This window comes from Dipodomys spectabilis, unplaced genomic scaffold (genome assembly GCF_019054845.1).
Source record: "Dipodomys spectabilis isolate Male_0828 unplaced genomic scaffold, ASM1905484v1 ptg000176l, whole genome shotgun sequence".
Lineage (NCBI taxonomy): Eukaryota > Metazoa > Chordata > Mammalia > Rodentia > Heteromyidae > Dipodomys > Dipodomys spectabilis.
In genome coordinates this window covers 5004821-5032417 of record NW_024870853.1, presented here as the reverse complement: position 1 = coordinate 5032417, position 27597 = coordinate 5004821, and the positions used below count along the sequence as shown (strand labels likewise).

The window sequence follows — 27597 nt, the reverse complement described above, 5'->3', positions numbered from 1 at the left end:
AAAACAGAATTCTAAACAGTGGATCTCAGTTCAATGATTTTTCAGATTCAATAACCTGGGCCACACTGTCAGCTATTTTATATATGAAAAAGTATGCTTAATGGCCCAGGAATGAAGCAACTGGAAGATTTAAAATCCAATAATATAAGATTATTTCATTGTTGCTTTGTATGTCCCTCCCCCACAGTATAACCCCTGCTTTCACTGTATTTGATGTCGGTATAATTTGTGGAGGGGAAGGGGAAAAACAAGTCGTTCAAATAGGGATACAGGTGGACCCATTGCAACAATGAGATGTACAAGTCATTCTGTTGAAAAATGAACTTTACAACTTTGGTGTGGGGGGAGGGGAGGGGGGGGGTAGCGGGGAGGATTGGGTGGGGGGACGGGGGGAGGATGGGAAGGGATGGGAAGGGGAAACAAAGGAGGAGGCTACAATGCTTGATAAGAAATGTACTCATTATCTTGACCATGTAATTGTAACCCTCTGTGCAGTATTTTCACAATAAAAAAAATCCAACAATATAATGTCATTAGGTAAAATAGATACTGGGGAATAAATGGGATGATCGGTAATGCAAAACTACCACAGGGTAGACAAAGAGGGGAAAGGTGGGAGAATATAATCATTATGTTCAATGTACATGTGAAAATGGAACCAGGTAACTTGAGGGGAGGGGTGAGGTTGGGTGGGGCAGTAGAAGGATGGAAGGCATGATACTGATGGAGATGCATTGTACTTATAAATGGACAGTTTAAACTGAAACCCTTTTGTACCACTACTTAAAGATTTTTTTAAAAAACTGTTAAGGATGTATTTTACAAAAACCACCAAGGCCTAGGAAGGTGGCTCAGTGGTAGAGCGCTTTCCTTGCATGCATGAGGCCCTGGGTTCGATTCCTCAGCACCACATAAGCAGAAAAAAAAAGCCGGAAGTGGCACTGTGGCTGAAGTGGTAGAGTGCTCACCTTGAGCTGAAGAGCTGAGGGACAGCGCCCAGGCCCAGAGTTCAGGCCCCATGACGGGACCCCAAAAAAAATAAAAAAATAAAAAAATAAAACCCACCAAATATGCATTACTAAGTCCCACAGCATCTGTAAAAGCTAGCCGAGGTTCCAAATACATAGGCCATGAATCAGAAAAAGAGCAAAGTGAGAGCTTTATGCAAACTACTGCTTTGCAGATACTTTGCCACCACCTACAAAAGAAGAGCAGGCTCGCAGGGAGAAAAACACCACCCATTTTACATTGGCCATGACAAATAGGAGAAGCTAGGGAACATCACTGAGGAGCCAGCTTATGCAGGGATTCCAGTATTGATTCCTTGACCTTGTAAGGTTTGCTGTCTCCACCATATCCATTTCTTACAGTGCACTTTAGTGAGCACATGTGTCACGCCCAAAATCAGGTTGAAAAGCACAGGTGATGTGGGCAACTGAATCCCTTACCTCAGGAGATGACATGTAGCATTGAAGTTCTGAGAAGCTAAGAGCCATAGGTCCTAGTAAAACCCCATAGACTGCCTTATCTCCCAGCCAGGGGTAGGGGGAGCAACTGGTACCAGACTTGCCCTTCCATTACAACAATTAGCAAACTGGACAACAGATAAGAAATAACTATTTGGGCTGGGAAGGAGGCTCAGTGGTAGAGCGCTTGCCTTGCATGCATGAGGCCCTGGGTTTGATTCCTCAGCACCACATAAGCAAAAAGAAAAAAGCCAGAAGTGGCTTGTGGCTCAAGTGGTAGAGCGCTAGCCTTGAGCTGAAGAGCTGAGGGACAGCACCCAGGCCCAGAGTTCAGGCCCACCACTGGACACCCCCCCCCAAAAAAAGAAATAACTATTTGAGGTACCTGAACATGGACAGCAACTGGACTTTGGCTCTGATGATGAGGAAACCAATAAGATCAGCCTTATCATTGCCACAACTGACTACCTAAAGGTGCTTTCTTGATGGGAATAGAGGCAGTAAGAAGCTAACCTAAACAGGGGAATCTTGTTCAAGCAAAGAAACAAAAGTCAAAGGTCCAGGAGACTGAATCAGCTAGAATTTCTAAGGAGAGCACCACAAAAGAAGGAACTATAGGAAGTGGCACTTAAGTGGTAGAGCACTTGCCTTGAGCTGTAGAGCTGAGGGACAGTGCTCAGGCTCAGAGTTCAAGCCCCATGACCGACCAAAAATTAATTAATTAATTAAAAATAAAAAGAGAAGGAACTATATAGAGAAAGACCCTCACACAAAAAAATCCCAAGGATTCCCATGAGTTCTTGTTGAATGTAATGCCAGGAGTGAATAGCAAGCAAAGGGAGGAACTCCACAGGATAAGGGGGAAAAATAACACCAGGGACTTAGAACTGAACAAGTCCCAGAATTTACACAGAACTGAGAGATGGTCGTGCTTTGATCAGTAAGAATGGCAAGCTAAGAGTCAGGCCTCGCTAGCTGCTCTGAAGAAGTCAGCAAAGGCAACTTTATGCCTGGCCTAAGAAACGTTCTAAAAAAGTTTGAATGGATCATGCTGATCCACAGAGAGCTAAACACAAAATTCAAAAAACTAAGGGATAGAGCCTAAGCCCAGAGTTCAAGCCACAGTACCAGAAGATACACACACAACAGAATCCAGTAAAAATAATGGACAAAGGAAAGCATGAGATTCTTCAAAGAATAGAGGCAATGTTGCATCACAATGTTAACTAAGAGGACAGTTTTCCAAAATGAGAGAGTAGTCTGCTTAAGTAAGATTGGACTAAAGAGTATTCATTGTTACTCATCAACAGATACTTGTTATGTGTAACCATGGAAGCTGGGGAACAGAGGTAGGGGTGGAAGCCAGGTCACAAAGTGAGGGATGGGTGAATAGGATGAGAGCAAGGAGAAATAATAATCATTTCTTCAAGGCAAGACTGCCTCTCACACAATAGGGGGAAAATATGTGTACACTTATTACATTCAAATAGATTCTAATATTCGACAGAGCAGTAGTGGTGATGCCTATCCATTTCAACTACTTCAAAGGCAAAAGCAGGAAGATGGCAGGAATCCATATTGTTGAGACCAGCTAGGGCGACAACATAACATCTCAACTCAAAATAAAAACGTTCTACAAGCTGAGCAGTAGGTAGCTCACATCTGTAATTTTAGCTAATCAGGAGGCTGATGTCTGAGGACTGAGATTCGAAGTCATCCCAGGAAGGAAAGTTCCCAAGACTCTTATCTCAAATTAACGGCCAAAAAGCCAGAAATGGAGCTGTGGCTCAAGTAGTAGAGTGATAGCCTTGAGCACCAAAGGGACAGTGTGCCCAGGTCCTGAGTTCAAGCCCCAAGATCAGCACACAAAAAAATTTTACAACCTTCCTTGGCACTGTTTCTTTTTTCTTCCAATCCGGTTTGGTTGCTAACACACAAACTATTTCCCATAAGAAGTGAAAAGAGTGAATTAGTTACCAAAAAATGCATTCAGCAGCTTCTGAACCTGAATATTGCTGCCCACTGTGCGGTATAGCCCTTCCGTCTTGATCCCTAGGAAAAGAAAACCAGGTCAGGTGAGTGGTGTTCATGTAAACAGCAGCCCCATCTCCTCCAGGTTAGAAAACGAAGTGTTAATCATAACTTCAGATGGGCAGGGGCCTCTACTCTCTTCAAGTTCTTCAGCTCTCCTATGACACCATCACAATCCTGAAAGATGTCTGCACAACAACCCATGCTTTCATTTGCACCATAGTGAAACACGTGCTTTTAAGTGCTTGGCCAGAGCCATGTCAGAAAGATGTTCATAGGTAAATGAAAAAGGAAGAAATCTTAACCTTCAAGTTGTTCCATAAAAGGAAAAAGGACCTGGGCACCGGTGGCTCACGCCTGTAATCCTAGCTACTCAGGAGGCTGAGATCTGAGAATCACAGTTCAAAGCCAGTCCAGGCAGGAAAGTCCATGAGACTCTTATCTCCAATAAACTACTCAAAAGAAAAAAGCCAAAAGTGGAGCTGTGACTCAAAAGTGGTAAAGTGCTAGCCTTGAGCAAAAGAACCTCAGGGACAGTGTCCAAGCCCTGAGTTCAAGCTCTAGGACTGGCATAAAAAATAAATTAAATAAATAAACAAACCAGGGAAGAGGGATAAAATAAGGCAGATGTGAAGCTAAAGTAAGACTGAAGCACCATGTCAAAATAAAAAGAGCCTTGGCTCATATACGCGAACCACCAGCATTGGGAATATAGTCAGTGGAAATATCCCAAGAGTCATAACCCTGGAAACACACTGATCCCAGTGTGCCCAATGTCAATAGGTATTGCTACAGAAACTGAACTCATGACTCTTTGGGATGGAACCATCATTAAACTTCTTGAAGAACACCAAGCACTATGGCAGAATATGTTTACAATATTACCTCTCTTTTAAAACTCTGAAACCATAAATTATCCAGATATGCTTGGATATAACTAGAATTTTCTAGAACATTCTAGAAAATTGTGTCAGGGTTTTATAAACAGTTGTCATTTTTACAATAGCTCTTCAGCACACATGATATCATTGCTACTTCAGAGAAAGTGACTGGGGATGACAATAGAGTGGAAATAATGTCAAGGCTATGGCTCTAACCTTACCTTTGGTCTCGATGACATTGATGCACTTCCTAACAAACTTGAACCCCACTTCATTCAGCTCCACTGTGTCAAGGAAAGGAAAGCAGAGTTAGATCTTATTGCAGCAGCATCCCTAACAAACATACAATAGCCACCCTGAAAATACAGTGAGAGATCAAAGGGTCTGGGTGTTCACTGACAGTCTCCCTTAGCTTAAAAGGTCTTTCAACTCACAGCAGGTTTAGAATTTAACTCCTACAAAACTAAATGTTTTATTTATTTCTTTCTGTTACCTCTGCACAAGCAATCTCAAATGGAAATGTTAGCTTGAAAGGGCACATCATTCCTATCATATCTACAAAGAAAAGGTGATAACATATATGCTCTATATCATCACTACCATCTCCGCTATAAGTTACAATCAAGTGATCTCAGTTTAATCAACAGATAGAATATTGAATTTCATTCCCACAGTGGCATCCATAAACAGATTTGAATGAATTGTACATAGCATTGATGCCAGCAGCTAGTAGGACTGGGCAGAAACTTGAATGACTCACTTTCTTCCTGTTTCGTTATGGGGCTGTGATAGATCTATAAGAGAAAAGAAACAGAAACAAACATGGCTATTGTGAATCACTGCAGGTTAAGTACAACAAATAGTATTAAGTCATTTTCCCCAGATAGGCAACCAAAATTATTATACAGACTCCAGGGCTGGAATAAGAGGGGAAATGGGCAAAACAGAATCACCTTGGACCAGAACCCTGCAAAACAAAAATCCACAGTCCCTGAGAATTACATTTGATTACAGCAATTCACTGTACCTAAGGCTATGACCAATTCATCTTACACATTTACCAGGCCCTGAGTTCAAGCTCCACAAGCAACAACAACGACAACAAAAAGGAAGGCCAGGCACCCATGGCTCACACCTCTAATCCTAGCTACTCAGGAGGCTGAAATCTGAGGATCAAAGTTCAAAGTCAGCCTGGGCAGGAAAGTCCACGAGACTCTTATTAACCATCAGAAACCCGGAAGTGGCGCGGCAGCTCAAGTGGTAGAGCACTAGCTTTGAGCTGAATTGCTGAGGATAGTTCACAGGCTGGGAGTTCAAGCCCCACAACTGACAAAAAAAAAACGGGCAGGGATCAGGGTCTGAATAGATGACACTTCAATCCATTCGTGCATGTACTGTGTAATGTCAATGGGTTGGTGTGTTGAGTGAAATGGCAACAATGGAAGTGTTCAGCTGCAGGAAATGAATATTCCATATGCCTTCTGTTACCTAAGGCTTGAACAGGTTCTCATATGTGCATTGGATATTTCATTGGGATATATTTCTGTACTTGCTAGCTTCCCTTTTTATTCCTTACAATATTAGGGATTGAACTCAGGGCCTACACTCACTACACAGTTGCTCTATCACTTGAGCCATGCCTCCAGTCCATTTGGGCATTTGTTATTTTCAGTGGGGAGATCTCATTTTATGTCTGGGCCAACCTGCAATGCTCCTATTTGTGCTTTCCCACATCAGTGTGGATTACAGGTCCCACCACTACATCCAGAACTGTGCTTCCTCTATAGATGGGAGAAAAGGCAAAACCTTTCCACACCATTGGTTAATATGGAGTCTCCTAAAGTTTTCTGCTTGGGCTAGCCTCAAAACAAAATCCTGCAATCTATGCCTTCTGAGCCCTAGGATTACAAGTTTGAGCTACCACACCCAGCTCTCCTTTGCAGCTGCTTATATAAACAAGAGCTTTATGGGGAGACAAGCAGAATCAGTTAGCATCATTCTCCACAAGGAGACATTGATATCCTTCAATCTTTAAAAACGTTACAGGAGGGCAAATGCTGGAAACAGAATGGAGAGCAAAATGCCTTTCTGAGCTTCCTCATACCTCCTTACAAATCTCACAGACATAGTAAAGAGTCAAACATCAAGAATCTGGAAAGTGACCAGAGGAAAGACAGGTCTTGGTCCACTGGATGGCAGTCTTTGCTACCAGTTCTCTCTCTTGCTACCTGCCTGGTTGCTGCAAATATAATGTGAGAGCTGCTCACTCTTCTGTTCTCCAGGGCACTGAGGAGCGAAAGAAAGAAAACCCTAGAATGCACTGCCTACTGTTGACTTGAATAAAGCAAGGATCTAACATTGTGTTCGAATCCTGCTGAACTTCAGTGATTTAGCCCATCCTCCAGGTCAGGAAGGAGCACCCAAAACAAATACAACACAGTGGCAGGTACAGAATGGTTTTCTTGTGATTTTTCTAAGCAACTATGTGAGGCAGGTGGAGTTGACTAGAAAGAAGAAATGAAAAAGCAGAGATATGACATGACTTGCTGCAATCACAACTATTTAATGGCAGATTCAGGATCCGTATATAGTTTTGTTTGTTTCCAAGAAGAGAAAGCTAGATTTTGTCATATGCCACTAAGAGATCTCAACTCGACAAGACACTGAAAATACAATGCTTTTCACTAATGTCTAACAGTTCTTTTTGGTCTCTGTGGGAAAATCACTTTTTTGTGTGTGCCAGTACAAGGGTTAGAACTTAGGACTTCATGCTCTCGTTGGGCTTTTTGGCTCATGGCTGGGGCTCTACCACTTGAGCCACAGCTCCGTTTAAGGCTTTTTTCACTAGTTAATTGGAAATAAAAACCTCTCAGCTGTGTCTGTCTGGACTGTCTTCAAACCATGATCCTCATATTTCAGCCTCCTGAATAGCTAGGAGTACAGGCATGAGCCACCAATGGGCAGCTAATCACTAAATCTTTTGAGGGATCATTGGTCCAGCTGGGCAACAGTGTTCTACATGAAGTATCCTCAGATACTGTATGCAACTCTATCACTACCCCCAGATAAACCCTGACAGAGACTAAAGCAGCAGGGAGCATAAGAACGGGAAGAAAAATCATTTCCAATGAAAACTTCATAAATGCTTATTCACAGCCATAACAATTATTTTCTAGCTTTCTATCTGAGCACCTTCATTTTATAATCTGAAAGGGGAAAAAAGGCAGGGGGGAGGCCTTCATTTTGTTTGCTGTCATATGGACATTAATAGCTACATCATTTAACACTGGAACTGGAAACTTTGACTTCTCTGAAGGTGATCCCAGACAAGTTCCTCACCCTCTCAAGAACTCAGCTGGCTCATTTGCTAAATAATGAAGTGAAAGGATTCCACCAGAATATTTGAATCTGAAGCATCTACAATCAGTCACTGTCGTTGAGCCACAGATACCACTAGAGGGCGCATTACACAGGTTTATGCTGCTTGGGTCTCCCTGGTGTGGGAGGTAACTTACAGGTTCTTTCCCATCCATGGCTTCCATCCATAGTCTTCTGTTAGCTTCAGAAAGGGCCTGCAGAGTGATGGTTCCTGGCCTGAGAACAAAAAAAAAAAAATGTTAAAAGCAGAAAACGCATGTGAGAAAGTAGATTCTTGTGATCTAGGATTACTCTCTTCCTTGGGAGGTATCCCAATGAATGGACTTGGGGAACAGACTCAGAAAATTTTAAGCGTTTAAAATTGCCTTTAAGAAGCAAGGAGATAGTGGCCCATGCCTGTCATCCCAGCTACTCAGAGGGCTGAGATCTATGGATGGGGATTCAAAGCCAACCCAGGCAGGAAAAGTCCATAAGACTCTTATCTTCAATTAACAAACAAAAATCCAGAAGCAGAACAAGCTATGGCCACCAGCACTGAGTGGAAAAAATGAAGGGACAATGCTCAGGCCCTAAGTTCAAGCCCCAGTACGGGCATGCATGTGCGCGCATGCATGCACGCGCGCGCGCGCGCACACACACACACAAATCTCCTTTAACTAGAACAATGATGGGCCACTGAGAGAAGAGTAACTCTGGGAAATCTGGGGGAAGTAGTATCATGGTGGTCCCATGCCAGGTCCAGCAAAGAAACAGGAAGGCAGATGTCAAGATACCTCACCCCACAGGGCACATGTAAAATGGTTTCACTGTGTGGGAACTGTCCTCTCTTTGGAAGATATGCACATAGTCTGGACTCTCAGGGTGAGTGTGTACATTGTAGCCACATTTATCTGTCAGGGAAATGGCCCTTTCTACCACCTAGGAGAGCCAAGAAGCTAGAAAAAAAAATCTCAGCCATATGAAGCCTGCCTCAGCAACAGGGAGAATGTTCTAGCTGATGGACAACATAATGATGATGACTATTATTCAATAATGATACTGAATTGTAACTAGGTTCCAGGTCTTGTCCTAAGTAGAGTTACATGTATTAACACATTTAATGTATCTCACAAGCCTTGAAACAGTTGTAACAGTAATCATTTCTATCATATTGAAGTGGAAGCCGAAGCACGGAGAGGTTATCCAAAGGTCACACAGCAGTAGAGGAAGTTAATTTCGGAAAGTTTGGCCCTCCACCCATATTTTTCTTCTTTCCTTCCTTCTTTTCTTTCTTAGCAGTACCAAGGTTTGAACTTAGGGCTTTATGCTTGTTAGGCTGGTGCTCTATCACTTGAACCACACCACTAGCCTTGCTTTTCACTTATTACTTTAGAGATACAGACTTACTTTCCACCTGAACATGCCTGAGCTTTGATCTACCTAGTCTTCCATCATAGCTAAGAGGACAGGCCCACACCACCTAATCCACTTCCCTCTGTGCAAATGGAATCTCACAAACTTTTGGGGGGGGGGGGGGGGTGTCCAGTCGTGGGGGCCTGAACTCTGGGCCTGGGCGCTGTCCCTCAGCTCTTCAGATCAAGGCTAGCATGCTACCACTTGAGCCATAGCACCACTTCCGGCTTTTTTTCTCCTTATGTGGTGCTGAGGAATTGAACCCAGGGCCTCATTCATGCAAGGCAAGTGCTCTACCACTGAGCCACCCTCCCAGCCCCTTTCACAAACTTTTCTACATAAGCTTTCTTCAAACCATGATCTTTCTGTGCTCAGCCTCCCAAATAGGTCGGATTATAAGAATTGCTCCAATGGTGCTCAGCTAGCAGCAACATTTTTAACTACTACACTATTAGGCCTCATCTGCTTGGCATATGGCTGCTGCGTACTTGTAGGCCATCTGCTATGGTCTGAATTCTCACCCCAAATTCATGTACTGAAAGTTAAGCTTTAATAAGAAGGACTTCAGAAGTTGGGGACTTCAGGAAGTGACTAAGTCATGAGAGTTGGAACCCAAGTGGATAGGATTAGAAACCATATAAAAAGACTTGAAAGAATGGGTTTGGTCTCTCTGGAAGAAGCAGAAGGAAGGCACTATCTCTTGGAAGCAAAGGCCCTCAGTTCAAACATGGATTGCACACATGTGTGTGCACATGTGCATGCACACACACACACACACACACACACACACAAACACACACACACAATCTCCTTAAATAAAGCTGTTTGAGTTCAGAAAAGAAAAAAGGTGGCAATGGAGAGAAACAGTGCCTCCAAATCCAAAATCTGCAACTCTATATAAGCTGTGAGTTAATACACTTATCCAGCTACAGAAGTATCTGGAACACTTTTTTATGTGTATGTGATGGCAAACTAAATCCTGAGAGATTCTTTCTACCCACAGCAGATAATAGAAATCTAAAGTATTCACAGAGAAAAGCAGCCTTAGACCAAGTCCAGCAGGGATCCCTGTGAACGGCAGACTGGAGAATCCAGAAAACACTGCCTTAGACATACTTGCTTGTTTTCATCAAGGAATGTAAGAGGAAAATAAAAGACCCATCCAGGCTCTGTTTGTGGCACCTAGGACATGGTCATTCCACAGCAGCTCACAGCCCAACTTACCTCTCATTGGTTTCTATATCAAAGCAGAACCTCTTGTCAATGGATTCTGTCTTCCTTCTTACACAGTACTTCAAGGTTAAATCCAAGGGCCCCTGATAGGAGACAAGAATTAGCAGCTTGAAAAATGAAATGGAGGATGGCTGGGTGCCAGTGGCTCACAACTAGAATCCTAGATACTCAGGAGACTGAGATCTGAGAAGCAAGGTTTAAAGCCACCTCAGGCAGGAAAGTCAGATAAACTCTTATCTCCAATTAACCACCATAAATCCAGAAGTAGAGTGCAGCTTAAGTGGTACAGTACTAGCTGTGAATGAAAAAGGGACATCACCCAAGCCCTGAGTTCAAGTCCCAGTACAAGCACAAAAAATACTCATGTCATACACATGGTACCTTTTTATGATACCATGACCTGGAATAGATTGTTCTCCTCACCCTAAGTGACTTTGTGTTCTTAGCTTTAGTATAACTCTTACTTGTTCTAAAAACCACCCTTTATATTTCATTTCCTCCACAATCTTCGCCCCCCCACCCCAAGCCACATCCAGTACACATTCTGCAATTTGCACTTCATATTATTATTATTTGGGGGAGCGGGTCCAGTCATGGGGCCTGAACTCTGGGCCTGGGCACTGTCCCTCAGCTCTTCAGCTCAAGTCTAGCGCTCTACCACTTGAGCCACAGCGCCACTTACGGCTTTTTTCTTTTGCTTATGTGGTGCTGAGGAATCGAACCCAGGGCCTCATGCATGCAAGGCAAGCGCTCTACCACTGAGCCACCTTCCCAGCCCCTGAACTTCATATTATAATTTCTTGTTTTCACATCTGATTCTTCAAGTCCTGCAAGCAGGACTTGAAGTCTATACCTGTGATCTCTTTCATTCATTGGCTAGAATTCTACCAACTGAGCCACACCTCCAACCCCTCTTGTTCATTTTTATAGCTCTAGTACCCTAGCAAACAGTTAGTTCTCAATAAATGTTTCTCAACTAAATCATTGTCCTTGCCCCTTTTCTGATAAGTAGACAAAGTCACATTAAGTAATTTTTGTGCCGGTCCTGGGGCTTAAACTCACGGCCTGGACACTATCCCTGAGCTTTTGCATTTAAGGCTAGCACTCTACCACTTGAACCATTACTCCAACTTCTGGCTTTTTGGTGGTTAATTGGAAATAAGAGTCTCACAGACTTCCCTGCCCAGGCTTAGAACCAAAATTCTCAGATCTCACCCTTTTGAGTAGCTATGATTACAGGTGTAAGCCAGAGTTGCCTAGCTCACATCAGGTAATTTACTCAAGCTCAAAACTCAAGTATACCATAAAGCTAGGATTGAAAAACAGGTCTTGAACAAGCTCAAACTACAGCATTCTTTCTATTCTTCTTTCTCCATACCATAATCTATCTACCCTCATTCCTTAATCTGTGTGTGTGTGTGTGTGTGTGTGTGTGTGTGTGTGTGTGTGTGTGTGTGTGTGTGTGTGTGTGTGTGTGTGTGTGTGTGTGTGTGTGTGTGTTCTGGGGATTGAACTCAGGGCCTGATGCTTGCTTGGCTTGCTCATGGCTGGTGATCTACCAGTTGAACTGTGTCTCCAGCCCTACTTTTTGCTGGTTATTTTGGAGACGGACCCATGAACTTTTCAGCCTGGGCTGACCTCAAAACATGATCACCAGATTTCAGCCTCCTAAGTAGCTAGAATTACAGGTGCAAGCCCCCAGTGCCCAAAACTTCTAATATGGGAAGGATGAGAAGGACAAGGATCCAATAAAATACTATTGACAAGGTGACCAGTACAACACAAATGAGAGTTGGCAGGATGAGCTAGCAGGAGACACTGGTAAGTGTCAGTCCAAAATGTCAATTCCTCCAGTATCAAACTGTGGTTCTGACACCTAGTTCAATGTAGTTCTGGGAGAGAAAATAAGGCACATGATAGAACAGAGTTTAGCTCTAAAAATACTACTATTATCCTAGCATCATTTATATTATTTACATTTCAGAAACATGGACCAATACTAGGAAGCAAGTCAAAGAACAATAAGAAATTATTTCTACTTCCAACTTGGGGAATTAGTACAGCCCCATTCCTGCCTTCTAAATGGTAAGCTGAGTTCCTCTTCCTGTTCCCTGAGGAATTCTGCATTGCAGTTGGTTAGGCAGACACCATTGCAGTTTTGCCAGCTGGTAGCCAGTAAAAAAGCAAGAAGGAAATAAAACCTAAGTGGAAGCCTTGTTCTCATTTGCTAGGCAGAGATAAAGTCAGTATATATGCATTTCATTTTGCTCTTTGCAATATTCACTTCTCAGCAAGGAAGGAAGGGCCTAAGTGACACCTGTATGCATGTGTGCATGCAAGCACGCCCACTGATTCTAGGGCTTGAACTTAGACCCTTAGCTTTTTATGCTCAAGGCTGGTGTTCTGTCACTTGAGCTATGCTATACTTTTACTTTCTTCTTTTTTTTTTTTTTGGTGGTTAATTGAAAATAAAAGTCTCACGGGCTTTCCTACCATGGTCGGCTTTCAACTTCCATCCTATGATCTCATCCTCCAGAGAAGCTAGGATTACAGGCATGAGCCACCAACACCCAGATGAGAGAAGTTTTAATGTCCATGATTTAGAAAGTAATGTGCGTAGAAAAATGCAAGTTAAAGAGTTACTTAATAAAGACTTGCTGCTCAGATACATCAGCTGAGTTCTGGCTGGCTTAGGACAACTCTGTGGCTTAACACATGGTAAATTTATTGAAGCCATGCTAAAAGGCACTTTGACAATTAGCAGACTGGAAATAGTGATTCTTTGAAGTCATAAGTGACTAAATGACTCTCCAATAAAAAAAAAAAAAAAAACATGGATGAGAGGACTAGGGCATAGTTCAAATGGTACAGTGCCTGCCTAGTAGGCATGAGACCAAGATCAAGCCCCAGCATGGCTAAAAGAAAAACTTTAAACATAAAAAAGCCTGTGCCAGTGGCTGACACCTATAATGCTAGGTAATAAGGAGGCTGAGATCTGAGGATTACTATTCAAGGCCAGCCCAAATAGAAAAGTCCCTGTGAGATTCTTATCTCCAATCAACCACTCAAAAACCAAAAGTGGTACTGTGGCTCAAGTGGTAGAGTGCTAGCCTAAGTGCAAAGCAGCTCAAGAACAGCATTCAGGCCCCAACTTCAAGCCCTACAATCAAGAAAAAAAAGCCAGAAGTGGCACTGTGGCTCAAGTGGTAGAATGCTCACCTTGAGCAAAAGAAGCTCCCATGCCTGGAGTTAAGCCTTAGGACAGGCAAAAAAAAGTAACCAGCAAAATGTCAGAAGGGAGCTGTGGCTCAAGTAGGAGCGCACCAGCACTGAGCAAAATAGCCAAGCAAGAGCATAAAACCCTCAGTTCAAGACCCACTACCAGCACTAAATAAACAAATAAATAAATAATCCAAATAACAAGTGGGCTAATGAACTGAACAGTTCTTAAAAACAGAAATGCAAATGTCACTCCAATTGGCTATCTTCCATAAAAACAAAAATAGAAAATGTTGGCAAGGATGCAGGGGGACAGGACCACTCAAACACCTTAAGAATGTAGATTAATGAACCTACTATATATATCATTATAGAGCTTCCTTTTTAAAAGTCTAATACTGGACTTACCATGTGATCCAAAGAAAAACGTCATTTTCTACAGCCTTCCACCAAATCTCAATCCCCTCTTATGTTGTACAAACAAGCCCCCAGAGGAGATCACCTATGGAAAGCACCACTGATGAACAGAAATTGGTCTAATTTCCCTCCTAATTGCTGCCTTCCAAAATTGGGTCTTCTCGGTAACAAGTGAATGTTGCCATGTATCATGGAAATTCTTCAACTAAGGCACTAACAGCATGTAAGAAAGCAAGTCATATTGGAAAGAGACATGGTAACTACTTTTAGAATGTAAACAGTTTTGACCTTCAGTCACATCTATGAATGTGTGTTCTCCCAATTGAGTAAGCTACCCCCTCAGTCTGGTAGACTTACCAGGCAATTTTTGAGAGGCAGGGTAAGAGCTAGTATGTGTTAAATGATATGTAAAGGTTACCTAGAAATGTGAGTTTAAACTATTCTTACACCAACACACAGCTTTAAACAAAGGAATTCTTGGAAAAAATAGTAATAGAAGGAACATTCCTTAAAACAATAAAAACCTTACACAAAAGACCAATAGCCAATATTATAAATATTATACTTAATGGGGAAAAACTACAACCAATTCCCTTAAAAACAGGAGCAAGGCAAGGATGCCCATGCTTCCCACTCCTCTTCTAAAGGCAAGAAAAAGACATTAAAGGGATCAGCATAGGGGAAGAAGAAGCTAAACTATCTCTTTTTGCAGATGACATGATTTTATATCTTAATGATCCCAAACTCTCCACCCCCAAACTCTTAGACCTTATAAACCACTTTATCAAAGTAGCAGGATACAAAATTAACCCACAAAAATCAGCCGCCTTTCTGTATACCAACAATGCATAAGCAGAATGGGAAATCAAGGAAACAACCCCATTCACAATAATCTCAAAAAAAAAAAAAAAATCTAGGAATTAACCTAACCAAAGATGTAAAGGATCATGAAAACTATAAAAGCCTTTAAAAAAAGAAATCCTAGAGGACACCAGGAAATGGAAAGACCTCCCATGTTCCTCGATAAGCAGAATTAATATAGTGAAAATGGCCATACTTCCAAAATAAATATATAAATTCAATGCAATTACATTAATTGTAATTGCAAAGTATGCCAATTGTAATTGTAAAGTATGCCAATGACATACTTTACTGAAATACAGAAAACAGTCCAAAAATTTATATGGAACAACAAAAGACCTAGAATAGCCAAAACAATTCTAGACAAAAGAAAGAATGCTGAAGGGATCATGATACTGGATTTTAAGCTCTACTATAGAGCCATAATAATAAAGACAGCTTGGTACTGGTACAAAAAGAGACCAGAAGACCAATGGAACAAATTATAAATAAACAGAAATAAAACCACATATGTACAGTCAGTTGATATTTGACAAAGGAGCCAAAGACATACAGTGGAAGAAACACAGCCTCTTCAACTACTGGTGTTAGGAAATCTGGACAGCTACATACAGAAAACTAAAAGTGTACCCTAGCCTGTCACCATGCACTAACATCAACTCAAAATGGATTAAAGGCCTTAACATCAAACCTGAACTTCTGAAACTACTGCAGGACAGAGTAGGAGAGACACTTGAACTTATAGGCACAGGGAGGAACTTCCTGAACAGAGTCCCAGGGTCACAACAAATTGGAGAGAGACATGATAAGTGTAACTACCTTAAAATAAAAAAGTTTCTGCACAGCTAAAGACATAGCAACCAAACTAGAGAGAAAGCCAACTAATTGGGAAAAAAATATTTACCAGCAAAATATCAAGACAAGGGAAATGTTCATCATCCCTGGCTGTAAAGGAAATGCAAATAAACCTTGAGATACCACCTTAGCCCAGTCAGAATGGCCCACATCTTAAATTCTTCCAACAATAAATACTGGAGGGGACGTGGAGAAAGAGGAATGCTACTGCATTGTGGGAATGTATATTAATACAACCACTTTGGAAAGCAGTCTGGAGGGTCCTCAGAAAGGTAAACATAGACCTCCCTTATGACCCAGCCATACCACTCCTAGGCATCTACCTTGAGCAACAGGAACCAGGATACAAGGACACATGCACCTTCATGTTCATTGCAGCACTATTCACAATAGCCAAGATATGGAAACAACCCTGATGCCCCACTATTGGTGAGTGGATCCAAAAATTGTGGTACCTATATACAATGGAATTGTAAGGTCCACTCCTGGATGGCGAGCAGACTCCACCCTCCACCCATTACCTGCATAACCTAGGCAACTGGCACACCTGGAAGAGGTCACACCTGCATCTGCTGAGGTAACATCTGAATTTGATGTGGCCACACCTTTCTCCACCCATACCCTAGATAAGGCCTAGCCCAGGCCCAGATGCTCTCTTTCTCAGCTCTTTTCCTGCTCTTTCCCAGCTCTCTTTCCCAGCTCTTGCCCAGGGCTCTTTCCCAGCCGCATGGAGTGCCAACCGGGCCTGGCATCAGCTGGAACGATGAATAAACCTACTCCTTACCTGAATACCACGTGCGTGGTGTGATTCTTACTTGGCTACCTCTTTTTAAAAACCTAACAGGAATATTATGCAGTCATTAGAAAGGACAAAATAATGACATTTGCAGGGAAATGAATGGAGCTATAGCAAATCATTTTAAGTGAGGTAAGCCAAGAACAAAGAGACAAATGGTGCATGGTCTCCCGGATATGTGGATGCTAAAGACAAAATGTAAGGAGATATGATAAAGTAAACAGGACTGGAGAAACAAAGGACTGCCACTCATTTTGTCATATCATTGCTAAATATTACATGTTCTTGACCACGTGTATGTGTGTGTGTGTGTGTGTGTGTGTGTGTGTGTGTGTGTGTGTGTGTGAGCGCGCGTGCGTGTGCATGCAATGGAGGGAAGCTAGGAGAACACAGAATCAGTGGGAAACAGGAAAACATACAAGAGACATACACCTGCACTGGACATAGATGAAAATGAACTAAGCAACCCAAAGACAGCGATAGGAAGGGAGGAAGAGGGAACAGCTTACACTAAGCGAAAGGAAAGAAATATAAATAATCACCTGATGTCGAAGAAATAATTGTATTGTCAAAGCTCACAGAATTCACAAACTTTAGAAGCCATGATAGTGACAATTTGCCTTGAAAAGGTTAAAATGTTTGTGACCTTAACTAAGTATCACTATTCCACAACACTGTGAAATATGTGAAATATATGTAATCACCTAATCTCAATTTTAAAAAAAGAAGAAAAGTGAGAAGGGATGGGTTAGGAGCGATGGGTGACAATGTTATCAGACACTTTGCATTTATATACTATTTTGTAGAATGGGAACTTCTTTGTACAACTACTTAAAGATAATAAAAAATTTAAAATAAAAAATAAATAAAAGGAATTCTGGAAATCGTTTCATATTTGTCATATTTGCTACTTAAAAGAATACTATAGGGCGGGCTGGGAAGGTGGCTCAGTGGTAGAGCGCATGCCTTGCATGCCAGAGGCCCTGGGTTCGATTCCTCAGTACCACATAAGCAAAAAGAAAAAAGCCGGAAGTGGCACTGTGGCTCAAGTGGAAGAGCGCTAGTCTTGAGCTCAAGAGCTGAGGGACAGTGCTCAGGCCCAGAGTTCAGGCCCCATGACCGGACCCCAAAAAAAAAAAAAAAAAGAATACTATAGGGCTCCAGGAAAGTTAGAATGAACTTGTGATTTTAAATGAGCATCATTATTCCACAATACTGTGAAATTCGGGAAATTATGTAATCACTGAATCACAATCAAAAAAAAGAACCTCGGGGAAGGTAGGGAGGGAAGGGATGCTAGGGGGAAAACAATGGAGGGGGTAACAATGTTCAATAGGAAGTGTACTCATTACCTCACTCATGTAACTGTAACCCTCTGTATAGTATCTTTACAATAAAAAAAAAATTAAATTAAATTAAATTTTAAAAAAAGAATACTATAGGTTGGGAATGTGGCTTAATGATAGAGTGCTTGCCTAGCATGCATGAAGCCCTGGTTCAATTCCTCAATAACACATAAACAGAAAAGGCCGGTGATGCTGTGGTTCAAGTAGTAGAGTGCTAAACTTGAGCACAGAGAGTCTCAGGGACAAAGCCCAGTCCCTGAGTTCAAGCTCCAGGACTGGCAGGGAAAAAAAAGAAAGAAAAATACTATAGTAAAGCTATAAAAGCAATGTGTCCATACTTTTGTTTATTCTCTTTGTTCCATTAGCAGACATTAGAATAATAAATGATAATTTTCTTCTTTTACACAACTGGATGACACATAGCCCAGTGCCAACTTAGGCCAAGAAGAACATAGTATGTCCAGCTTCACATGACAGTGCTGGGCCTGATTATTTAACAAGGAGTTGACAGATAATCTTTTTTGAGATGCAGTCACAGATGAATCTCCAAACAAAAACTGACCTGCTTAGCACCTGGCTTCTGTTCCATGGGTGTCATGGTGAGTGTTTTGGTCTCTTTCTCATACTGGCAGTAGTATTTCACCCAGGAGATCCCCAGAGCCCCTACAAAGACAGGCAAAACTGAGTTGGCAGAATTAATGCTTTAGCTCCCTAAGTCTGAGGTTAATTACTGCTTGCCCTTCATGGCCAAGCTTAAGACCCAGCTTGCCCTCCCCCAAGCTTTACCTGGCAACCTGCCCACTGCACCCAAAAAGATGTTAGCCTTCCCTAACTGTCTTCTACATGTGTTCCCGGCTTGCTTTTCCAAACCCATGCTTCCTGCCAGGTCCGCAAGAATCTATTATTTGATTGGTCACTGGACTGTCCCCTCCTATCTACTACATGGCTATCCTTCATCTGTGTCTTCTTCACCATCCCCTTCAGCATTGAATTAGTTAGCTTTGTTTTTAATTTTTATCATACATGCCCAACAAAACAAAAATGTATTTTTTCCAAATAATTATTTCAATGGACTTCTCTTATTTCTCCATCTCAGATCACTCTTTTCCAGTAGTACAGAGGATGAAATTCAGAGCTTTGGTCTTTCAAGATAGGCACACAATCACTTGAGCCAGCCCTTTTTTTGCTTTTGTTATTTTTGGGATAGGGTCTCACATTTTTGCTTGGGCTGTCTTTGATTACTCTTTGTCTATTTAGGCCTCCTGCTGTAACTGAGATGACAGGAAAGAGACACCACAACCAGTTATTCTTCATTCCTTTCCTTTGCTATGCTATAGGAACACTAAAAATATCTCTCTTGGTACCTCAGGTCTATAATCCTAGCTACACAGGAGGCTGAGATCTGAGGATCAGGATCCAAAGCCCACCCAAGCAGGAAAGTCTGTGAGACTCTTATCTCCAGTTAGCTAGCAAAATTCCAGAAGTGGAGCTGTGGCTCAAGTGGTAGAGTGCTAGTCTTGAGCAAAAGCTTAGGGACAGTCCCAAGTGTCTGAGCTCAAGTCCTGCCCCCCCCCCAACCAGAATATCTATGTCATTCCCCTTACTATGAACCATTCATGCGGTTATCAACATCTCCAAACTCCTCAGTCTACCTAGAAAAGCTTTCATAACATGATCAAAACTTACTATGCCAGCTTTGCCTTTGGTACCACATATTTATATTTGTTTCAATGGATAACAACTATTTCCCAAATCCAGAAATGGCCGTATAATTTAGAGTTCAAAGCCAGGACATACTGAAAGTGAACAGAGCTGGGTTGTTCACATACATAATCCTAACTACTCAGAAGGCTGAGATCCAGAAGATCAAAGTTCATAAGCAGCCTAAGCAGAAAAGTTAGTCAGACTCTATCTCTAATAAACCAGAAAAATGCAGGACTAGAGGCCTGGATCAAGTGGTAGAGCATCAGCTATAAGCAAGAAAGCCAAGTAAGAGCTTAAGGCCCTGAGTTCAAACCTTGCCAAAAATAGTATATAAGGTTGAAGGCATCGTTTAAATGGACCTAGCAACTTTTTAGCAAGTATGAGACCCTGAGTTCAATCCACAGTACTAACAAAAGAAGAGGAGAAAGACCAAAGAGCATATGGTACAGCATTAATAATCAAATCAGGGAAATGGGTATGAACCACATCTGCCTTTGTCCAACTAGGACCCTACAAATAAACTATGTGTTCTCACATTCCTGTGCCTTTCCTCATACAGAAGCAATACACCTGGAATTCTCTTCCTTTGTTTCTTCACTTGTCACACTCCTACTTAACATCGAAGTTAAATTTTAAACATCACTTTATCACAGAAGCCCCTAGGTATATGCTATATCCCAAAGGAAAGCTGAATATATTTCATTAACATATTTGTTTATTTCCCCAGCCCACTATGAATTCCTTGAGTACAAAAACCAGGGTTGATCCATCTGTATCCTTAATTCATATATAGTTTCTTTTCATTTGTGTTTTGCTTGTTTATATTTTGGGGACTTATCTGTTTGTTTTTGCATGCTGGTACTGAGGCTTGAATTCAGGGGCTTGCTCTCTTGTTTAACTTTTTCACTGAAGGCTAGTACTCTACCACTTAAGCCACACCTTCACTTTCATGCGTTGCATACATTTTGACAGACACATTGCTCAAAAAGCATATGCTCAACTGAATAGCAACGTCATGCCCATCTTCTAGGCAATGGTGGATCACACCTGTAATCCTAGCTACTCGAGAGGCTGAGAATCAAGGTTCAAAACTAGCAGGGGCAGAAATGCCTATGAAAATCTTATCTCCAATAAACAAGTGAAAAGCCAGAAGTGAAGCTGTGCTTCAAGTGGTAGAGCATCAGCCTTGCGTGAAAAAAACATGCAAAAACTCAAGGCCCTGTGGTCAAGTCCCAGTAATCAGTCAATCTCTCCCCCCCTCCACCTCCCCCTCTCTCTCATAACTTTGTCCCACAGGGGATGTTTTGTAATGCCTGGGTACATTGCAGGTAATCAGAGCTGGAGAGTGCTGGCAACAAAGATGAGGAGAGAATTGTGATGCTGCCAACCACACTGAGATGCACAGGACTGAGCCTTCAAGACATCCAGTCTACCTGGAAAGAAGTGAAATCTGACAAGAAATGAAATCCATTTTTGAAAACTATCAGGCAGTAATTGCTCTTGGATCATACCACTGCACAAGTTCCATGCTTTGGGACTGTGATGGTGGCTCTGTGTGCCACCAGTTAACTCCAGATGTTTCTCTTCTGCCTGTTCCCCAGGGAAATGAATGGGCATGGACTAAAATCACAGGCTTTGGGGCAATTGGGTTACAGTTCAAAAAACAAAGCAAATAGCACACACACACAGGTTTGCAAAATGCTAGTAAGGAGGTTAAGAAGATTTGAATGCTCTGTCATTTTTTCCATTTAGCATGAGAAATATTATTCTCTCTTTCTCTTACACACACACACACACACACACACACACACACACACACACACAAATATCACATTAAATTCCTTAAGAGCAACCACTGGATCTAAGGGTTAAAGATGATAGAGATAAGGCAGACACTGGCAGCTTACTACTCAGGGGCTATGATTTAGAGATCATGACTCAAAAGTAGTCCAAGCAGAAAAGTCCATGAAACTCTTAATTCTATCAGCAAAAACTGGAAGTGAAGGTAAATCTCAAGTATAGAGCAGCAGCCTTAAGCAGAAAAGCTAAGCAAGAGTGCAAGACCGCAATCTCAAGCCCCAGCACAAAAAACATGGCAGGAATCAGAGATTACTGAAGCAGGAACAAGGATTTGGGCATGTCACACAAAGGAACTCATCTTTAGGTGTCCCATTTGCTATATCTGAAGGACCCAAATGGTGACTTTACTGAGCCTGGGTGGCTGCTTGTGCAAAATAAGATTAAATGAGAGAGTACCTTTAAATTCCCCAGCTCTACACTTGGCACATTATGGATGTCATAAATATTACTTTTCTCCCTCCTTTCTTCTACTTCTCTTCTTGGTCCCAAAGGAGTCATTGGGAGAATTAAACAACAAATTATCCTCACAATAATTTCAGTGAAAATGTTAAGCCTTAGCATGATGGAATCTGTATGACTCTTTAACTTCCTCTCCTTTTCACTTTAACTATTCTGCCCCTCCCAACCATTGAGAAGCTAGAGGTTAAAGGTCAAGGGGCAGTTTGTGTTAACACCCTGTAACCTAGTGGATAGCCCCTGATGCCCACACACATTTCTCCTGTGTGTACAGATAGCCTTCGATGGTTGGCTGTCCTGGAAGTTTGCAGGTCTGTGGAGCTTCTTTCATCCTTTTCTTAAGTTCTGCCATCTCTTCCCGGGTACTGGAGAAATGATTCCTTGTCTGTGAAGACATCATCGTCATTATCATAATTATCATCCCCATCATCATCAATAACTATTTATTGATCATAGATTGGGTACACTGATTTCTCTGCTTCGATAAGCATGTCTATAAAACATAGCAAAAAGAAAATGTTGAACAGCATAGAATTAGAAAGAAATGTGATGGCATTTTAGGGTATTAAATACTAAAAGTGAAACAATAATTTAGATAGAAATATACTCATAAAACTACATCTGAGAATTTTGCTTTTGTTTTTCTGCCAGTCCAGGGGCTGAATTCAGGGACTAGGTGCAGTCCTTGACAGTTTTGCTCAAGGCTAGCTCTCTACCACTTGAATTACAGCTCTACTTCCAGCTTTTCAGTGGTTAATTGGGGATTAGAGTCTCATGGACTTTCCTGCCCAGGTTGGCTTCAAGCTGCAATACGCAGATCTCAGCCTCCTGAGTAGCTAGAATTACAGGCATGAGTTGCCTGCAGCCAGTGAAAGTTTTGTGATTTTTAATCAATGGAAATAACATAAATGCCTCTCACAAATAGGTAACTCTATTCCCAGAACCAGGCTGATCCTTCCTTTAAAAGGGAGATTAGGGAGAAAGTAAAAGATAATATTATTATGGCAATTTCTAAGCACTTCCTCAAATAAAATTACTATTTACTTGACCTTAGATCAAATTCAAGGACAGTTTGAAAACAAGAATATAGCCAAGTACCGAAGGCTCAAACCTGTAATCCTAGATATACAGGAGGCTGAGATCTGAGGATCAAAGTTCAAAGCCAGTGTAGGCCAAAATGCTCAACAAGAAATGTACACAATGCCTTACTCATGTAACTGTAACCCCTCTGTACAGCATCTTTACAACAAAAAATATGATAGGACAAAAAAGTCCAAGAGACTCTTATATCCAATCAACCACCAAAAAAACAAGAGTAAGGGTGTGGCTCAAATGGTAGAGCAACTGCCTGACAGATGTGAGGCCCTGAGCCAAAACCAGTAGCCCCGAAATAAATATAACTTTAAATACAACCAGAATGAAAAAGAACATAGGCCTTTAAAAAGCCATTCATCCTGGGCGCCAGTGGCTCACACCTGTAATCCTAGCTACTCAGGAGACTAAGATTTGAGGACTGTGGTTCAAAGCCAGCCAGGCAGGAAAGTCCATGAGAATCTTTTCCCTAATTAACCACCCAAAAACCAGAAATGGTGCTGTGGCTCAAATGGGTAGAGTGCTAGCCTTGAGTAAAAAAGCTCAGGGACAGTGTCAAATTGACCTGAGTTCAAGCCCCACAACCACCACCAACAAAAAAGCTATTCATGGGCTGGGAAAGTAGCTCAGTGGTAGAGCACTTGCCTTGCATGCTTGAGGCCCTGGGTTCAATTCCTCAGCACCACATAAGCAGAAAAAAGAAAGCCAGAAGTGGCGCTGTGGCACAAGTGGTAGAGTGCTAGCCTTGAGCTGAAGAGCTGAGGGACAGCGCCCAGGCCCAGAGTTCAGGTCCCACGACCGGACCCAAAAACAAAGAAAGAAACCCACAAGCAACTTACATTCTGCAAACTGAGCTGGAGCTGCTGCTTATATGGTAGGAAATCCTGGGTGAGCTCCACAGTCAAGCTGTTGGAAATGAAGAGGCTATGAAGAAAGGCCAGGACCTGAGGGAAACATAAAAGAATAGCTTTATCACCAGGACCTTCTAATTAGTCAAATAAGGAACCATGTACTCAGAGAAGAAATGGCACAATGTTTGATAAGACAGTGTTAGGAGTCATGTGAACACAAGCTGATCTTTAAGTAACTATCCTCATATTAGCTTCAATATTTACCCTGGACTCAGTTTCAGAAAAACATAGTAAGTTCATTCATCCGAATCTTGTTCAGATCACATAGAAAGCCATTCTTAATTGAGATAGCATATGACTATATCTTTTCTCTCTACCAGTTCAACCTCTCTAATCCAAAAATCTGACATCTAAAATGCTCTAAAATCTGATGTTTTTTAGACATTTGCAAGATTCCACAAATAAAAAAATTCTATACCTGATTTCATGTGACAGGTCTCTATCAAAATATAAGCACACAAGCAAGACTGTACAAAATTACCCTAAGCTCAGTAATATAAAGTGTAGATAAAACCTAAATGATTTTTTTGGTGGACCTGGGGCTTCAACTTAGGGACTCAGCTCTGTCCCTGACAGCACCACTTCCGGCTTTTTCTGTTTATGGGGTACTAGAGAATCCAACCCAGGGTTTCATGCATGCTACGTGAGCAATAATGAATTTTATGTTTAAACTTGAACCCCATCTCCAAAGAGTTTCTTATTCTCAATATTATAAATATATTCCCAAGGGCTGGAAATGTGGCTTAATGGTAGAGTGCTTGCCTACCATGCATGAAGCCCTGGGGTTCGATTCCTCAGTGCCACATTGTGGAGACAGACTCCCATGACCCCGCCTGAGCATTTGTGTGCTGTGTGAGGTTTATGTATGCTAGTGAACGTTGAAAAAACTCCTCCATAATCCTGGCAAAGGTTATGGTACCCAGCTGCAGCCTCCAGGATGGAAGGAGGAAGCTCTTTCCCTATCTGGACGAAGGTCTAGATGCCTGGAGACGGACTTGGTGGAGGACATGGGGAAAGTGTCCTTCGTGCTCCCCGGAATAATTGAATATATATATATTCTCAAATAAAAAAATAGATCTAAAACTCAAAATACTTCTGTTCCTCCCAAGCATTTTAGAGAAAAGATGTTTGTTACTTGAATATCCTTTGGACTAAAACATGGTGCATGATCAAAAATATTTGCAGAGTAAGTGGAAAAATAAGCAGTCAGATAGATAAAGTAAAGTATAACCCAAGAAAACTGCCAGTGTATCAAACACTCAAAGGACACTACCCCATTTTCAAATCATTTCAGGGGTTGCAGAAGAAAATAATGATCAACAATAAATTTTTTAAATGTTCAAAGCCTTCAACCTCATTAAAAACCAACAACATATATAAATAAAAGCAAAAGGAAATACGATTTCTCTATCAAATTATAAATATTAATTTGTGTCAGTAATGGGGCTTGAACTCAGGGCCTGGGTATTTTCTCAAGGTTGGTACTCTAATATTTGAGTCACAGCTCCACTTCTGTTTTTTTGGTAGCAAATTGGAGGTAAGAGCTCATGGATTTTCATGCATGGGCTTGCTTCAAACTTCAATCCTCAGATCTCAGCCTACTGAGTAGCTAGGATTACAAGTGTGACCCACTGGTGCCTATCATGCTCCATTCTTAGCAAGCCAATAGGTGAAATAGTTCCCTATGTAGTCACAAACTAATATGCATTAACATAGGAGACTATAGCGCACACATGCACATACATTTACAACACCTATTTGACATAGACATGTGTACTACACACACACACACACACACACACACACACACACAATAGGATGGGGTATGCCTCAGAAAAATGAATAAAAATTGTAGAATGAGTATCTCTGGGGAATGAGAGACGTGAGGATCTGCTATGTGATATTTGCTGTCCAAAGCTCTTTAGAAACATGAGAGTAAGAAAAAGGAACAAGGTAATAACAACAGTGGTAGACATGGAGGAAGGGAAGGCAGGAGAAAGGAAAGAAAGTGAGGCAAAAGAATATAGTCACTGAGCAAAAATGGAATACCTGAGAGGGAAGGGAAAGTGAGGAAAAGAGAGGGGGATAGAAGGAATGTATTAGTAAATGAGCAAAAACATACAAGGTAGTATGACTGTCATTTGCACTCTTGAGAACCCAACTATTTTTTTGGTCAGTCATGGGGCTTGAACTCTGAGCCTAGGCACTGTCCCTGAGCTCTTCAACTGAAGGTGAGCACTCCACCACTTGAGCCACAGCTCCATATGTAGCTTTTTGGTGATTAATTGGAGAAAAGAGTCTCACAGACTTTGCTGCCTGGGCTGGCTTCCAACTGTGATCTCAGCCTCCTGAGTAGTTTAGGATTATAAGTGTGAGCCACTAGCACCTGGCTCCAAGTTTTTTTGAGATCCAAATTTTATGATCAAAATTCTCCACATTTATAGTCTTCTTTCTGTGAAACACTTCTGTAATATTCATAAACAGAGAGAACTTACTGGCTCCACAATATTGAACTTCTTGGACTCCTGGACTTCCTGGATTTGATAGACGTAATCAAGGGAAGACTCGAAGAAATTGTGCCTCTCTTTATCTACCTGGAGATCTGCCTATATTTAAAAAAAAGGTTACAAATGTCAAAAATAGAACCATCATTTCTGAAAGTCAGTGCTTCAGTATCAACAGGGTTTGAGAACTAAAGTAGTTCTTAGGACTGGGGGCTAGTGGCTCATTCCTATAATCTTAATTAATCAGAAGGTTAAAATCTAAAGGTCAAGGCTCAAAGCCAACCCAGGCAGGAAAAGTCTGTGAGACTCTTGTCTCCAATTAACCACCAAAAAGCAGAGGTGGAGACATGGTTTAAATGGTAGAGTTCCAGCCTTGAACAAAAAGCTCAGGGGTAGCACCCAAATCCTAAGTTCAAACTCCAGAACCAATATAGAAAAATTAGTACCTTATTTCTTCCTTGCACAGAGAGGGAATGTGGAGTGAAGAAAAAGAATGCAACTAACTAAATCAAGGCTTCCAGTTTTGAGCACCACATACATGAGGCTTTGAAATCATTACATCCATCCTCAGGAGAAAAAAAAAAACAAAAACACTGACAATGTAGAAAACCAACTCTTCTTAGAACCAAAAGAGAACTAAAGTCAGGGGGAAAGTGCTGTTTCAAAAACCACATACACTGGGAGGGAGCGACGCAAGGGGTGACACTATCCAAAAGAAATGTGCTCTTTACCTGACTTCTGTGAATGTAACCCTCTGTACATCAACTTTATAATAACAATTTAAAAATTTGAAAAACTACATACACTTGAACACAGAGAAGCCTAGAGAAGCAAAGCTCCCCAGGACTGAAGTCCAGGAGCTAAACTTGCTGCACAACCAGCACAAACTGAAATAATTGCACAGCCAGCACATCAGAAATAATTGCACAATGTACTAAAGAACATAAATCTATTTAAGAAATCTCTAAGGAACACCCAAAGAATAAAACAAGATGTCAAAAACCACAGTTGAAGCAAAGTAAGCACAGCGAGATACACACAAAATTTTACCCTACACACCTGTTTACCTCCATTTCTTTACCTAACATCATCTCTGGATTTCAATTAGAAAGTAAAGATATACACTCAAAAACAATGCACAACAGGAATAAACTCTGATAAGGCATGCATGGGCTAGACTTTAATAATAAGAGCA

General features: G+C 41.5%; 1 protein-coding gene across 3 annotated transcripts in view; it reads right to left on the bottom strand.

Annotated features, from left to right (window-relative positions):
- The window catches only part of Ophn1 (oligophrenin 1), a 299051-nt gene that overhangs the window by 140933 nt on the left and 130521 nt on the right, over positions 1 to 27597 (bottom strand). For all 3 annotated transcript variants that reach the window (XM_042694942.1, XM_042694944.1, XM_042694943.1), the window contains 9 exons: positions 26394 to 26504; positions 23827 to 23931; positions 22151 to 22280; positions 18438 to 18538; positions 10373 to 10464; positions 7894 to 7972; positions 5139 to 5172; positions 4600 to 4662; positions 3444 to 3518 (listed from right to left, as the gene is read on the bottom strand). In XM_042694942.1, the coding sequence (XP_042550876.1) occupies positions 3444 to 3518; positions 4600 to 4662; positions 5139 to 5172; positions 7894 to 7972; positions 10373 to 10464; positions 18438 to 18538; positions 22151 to 22280; positions 23827 to 23931; positions 26394 to 26504 (790 nt within the window). The remainder of the gene's footprint in view (positions 1 to 3443; positions 3519 to 4599; positions 4663 to 5138; positions 5173 to 7893; positions 7973 to 10372; positions 10465 to 18437; positions 18539 to 22150; positions 22281 to 23826; positions 23932 to 26393; positions 26505 to 27597) is intronic.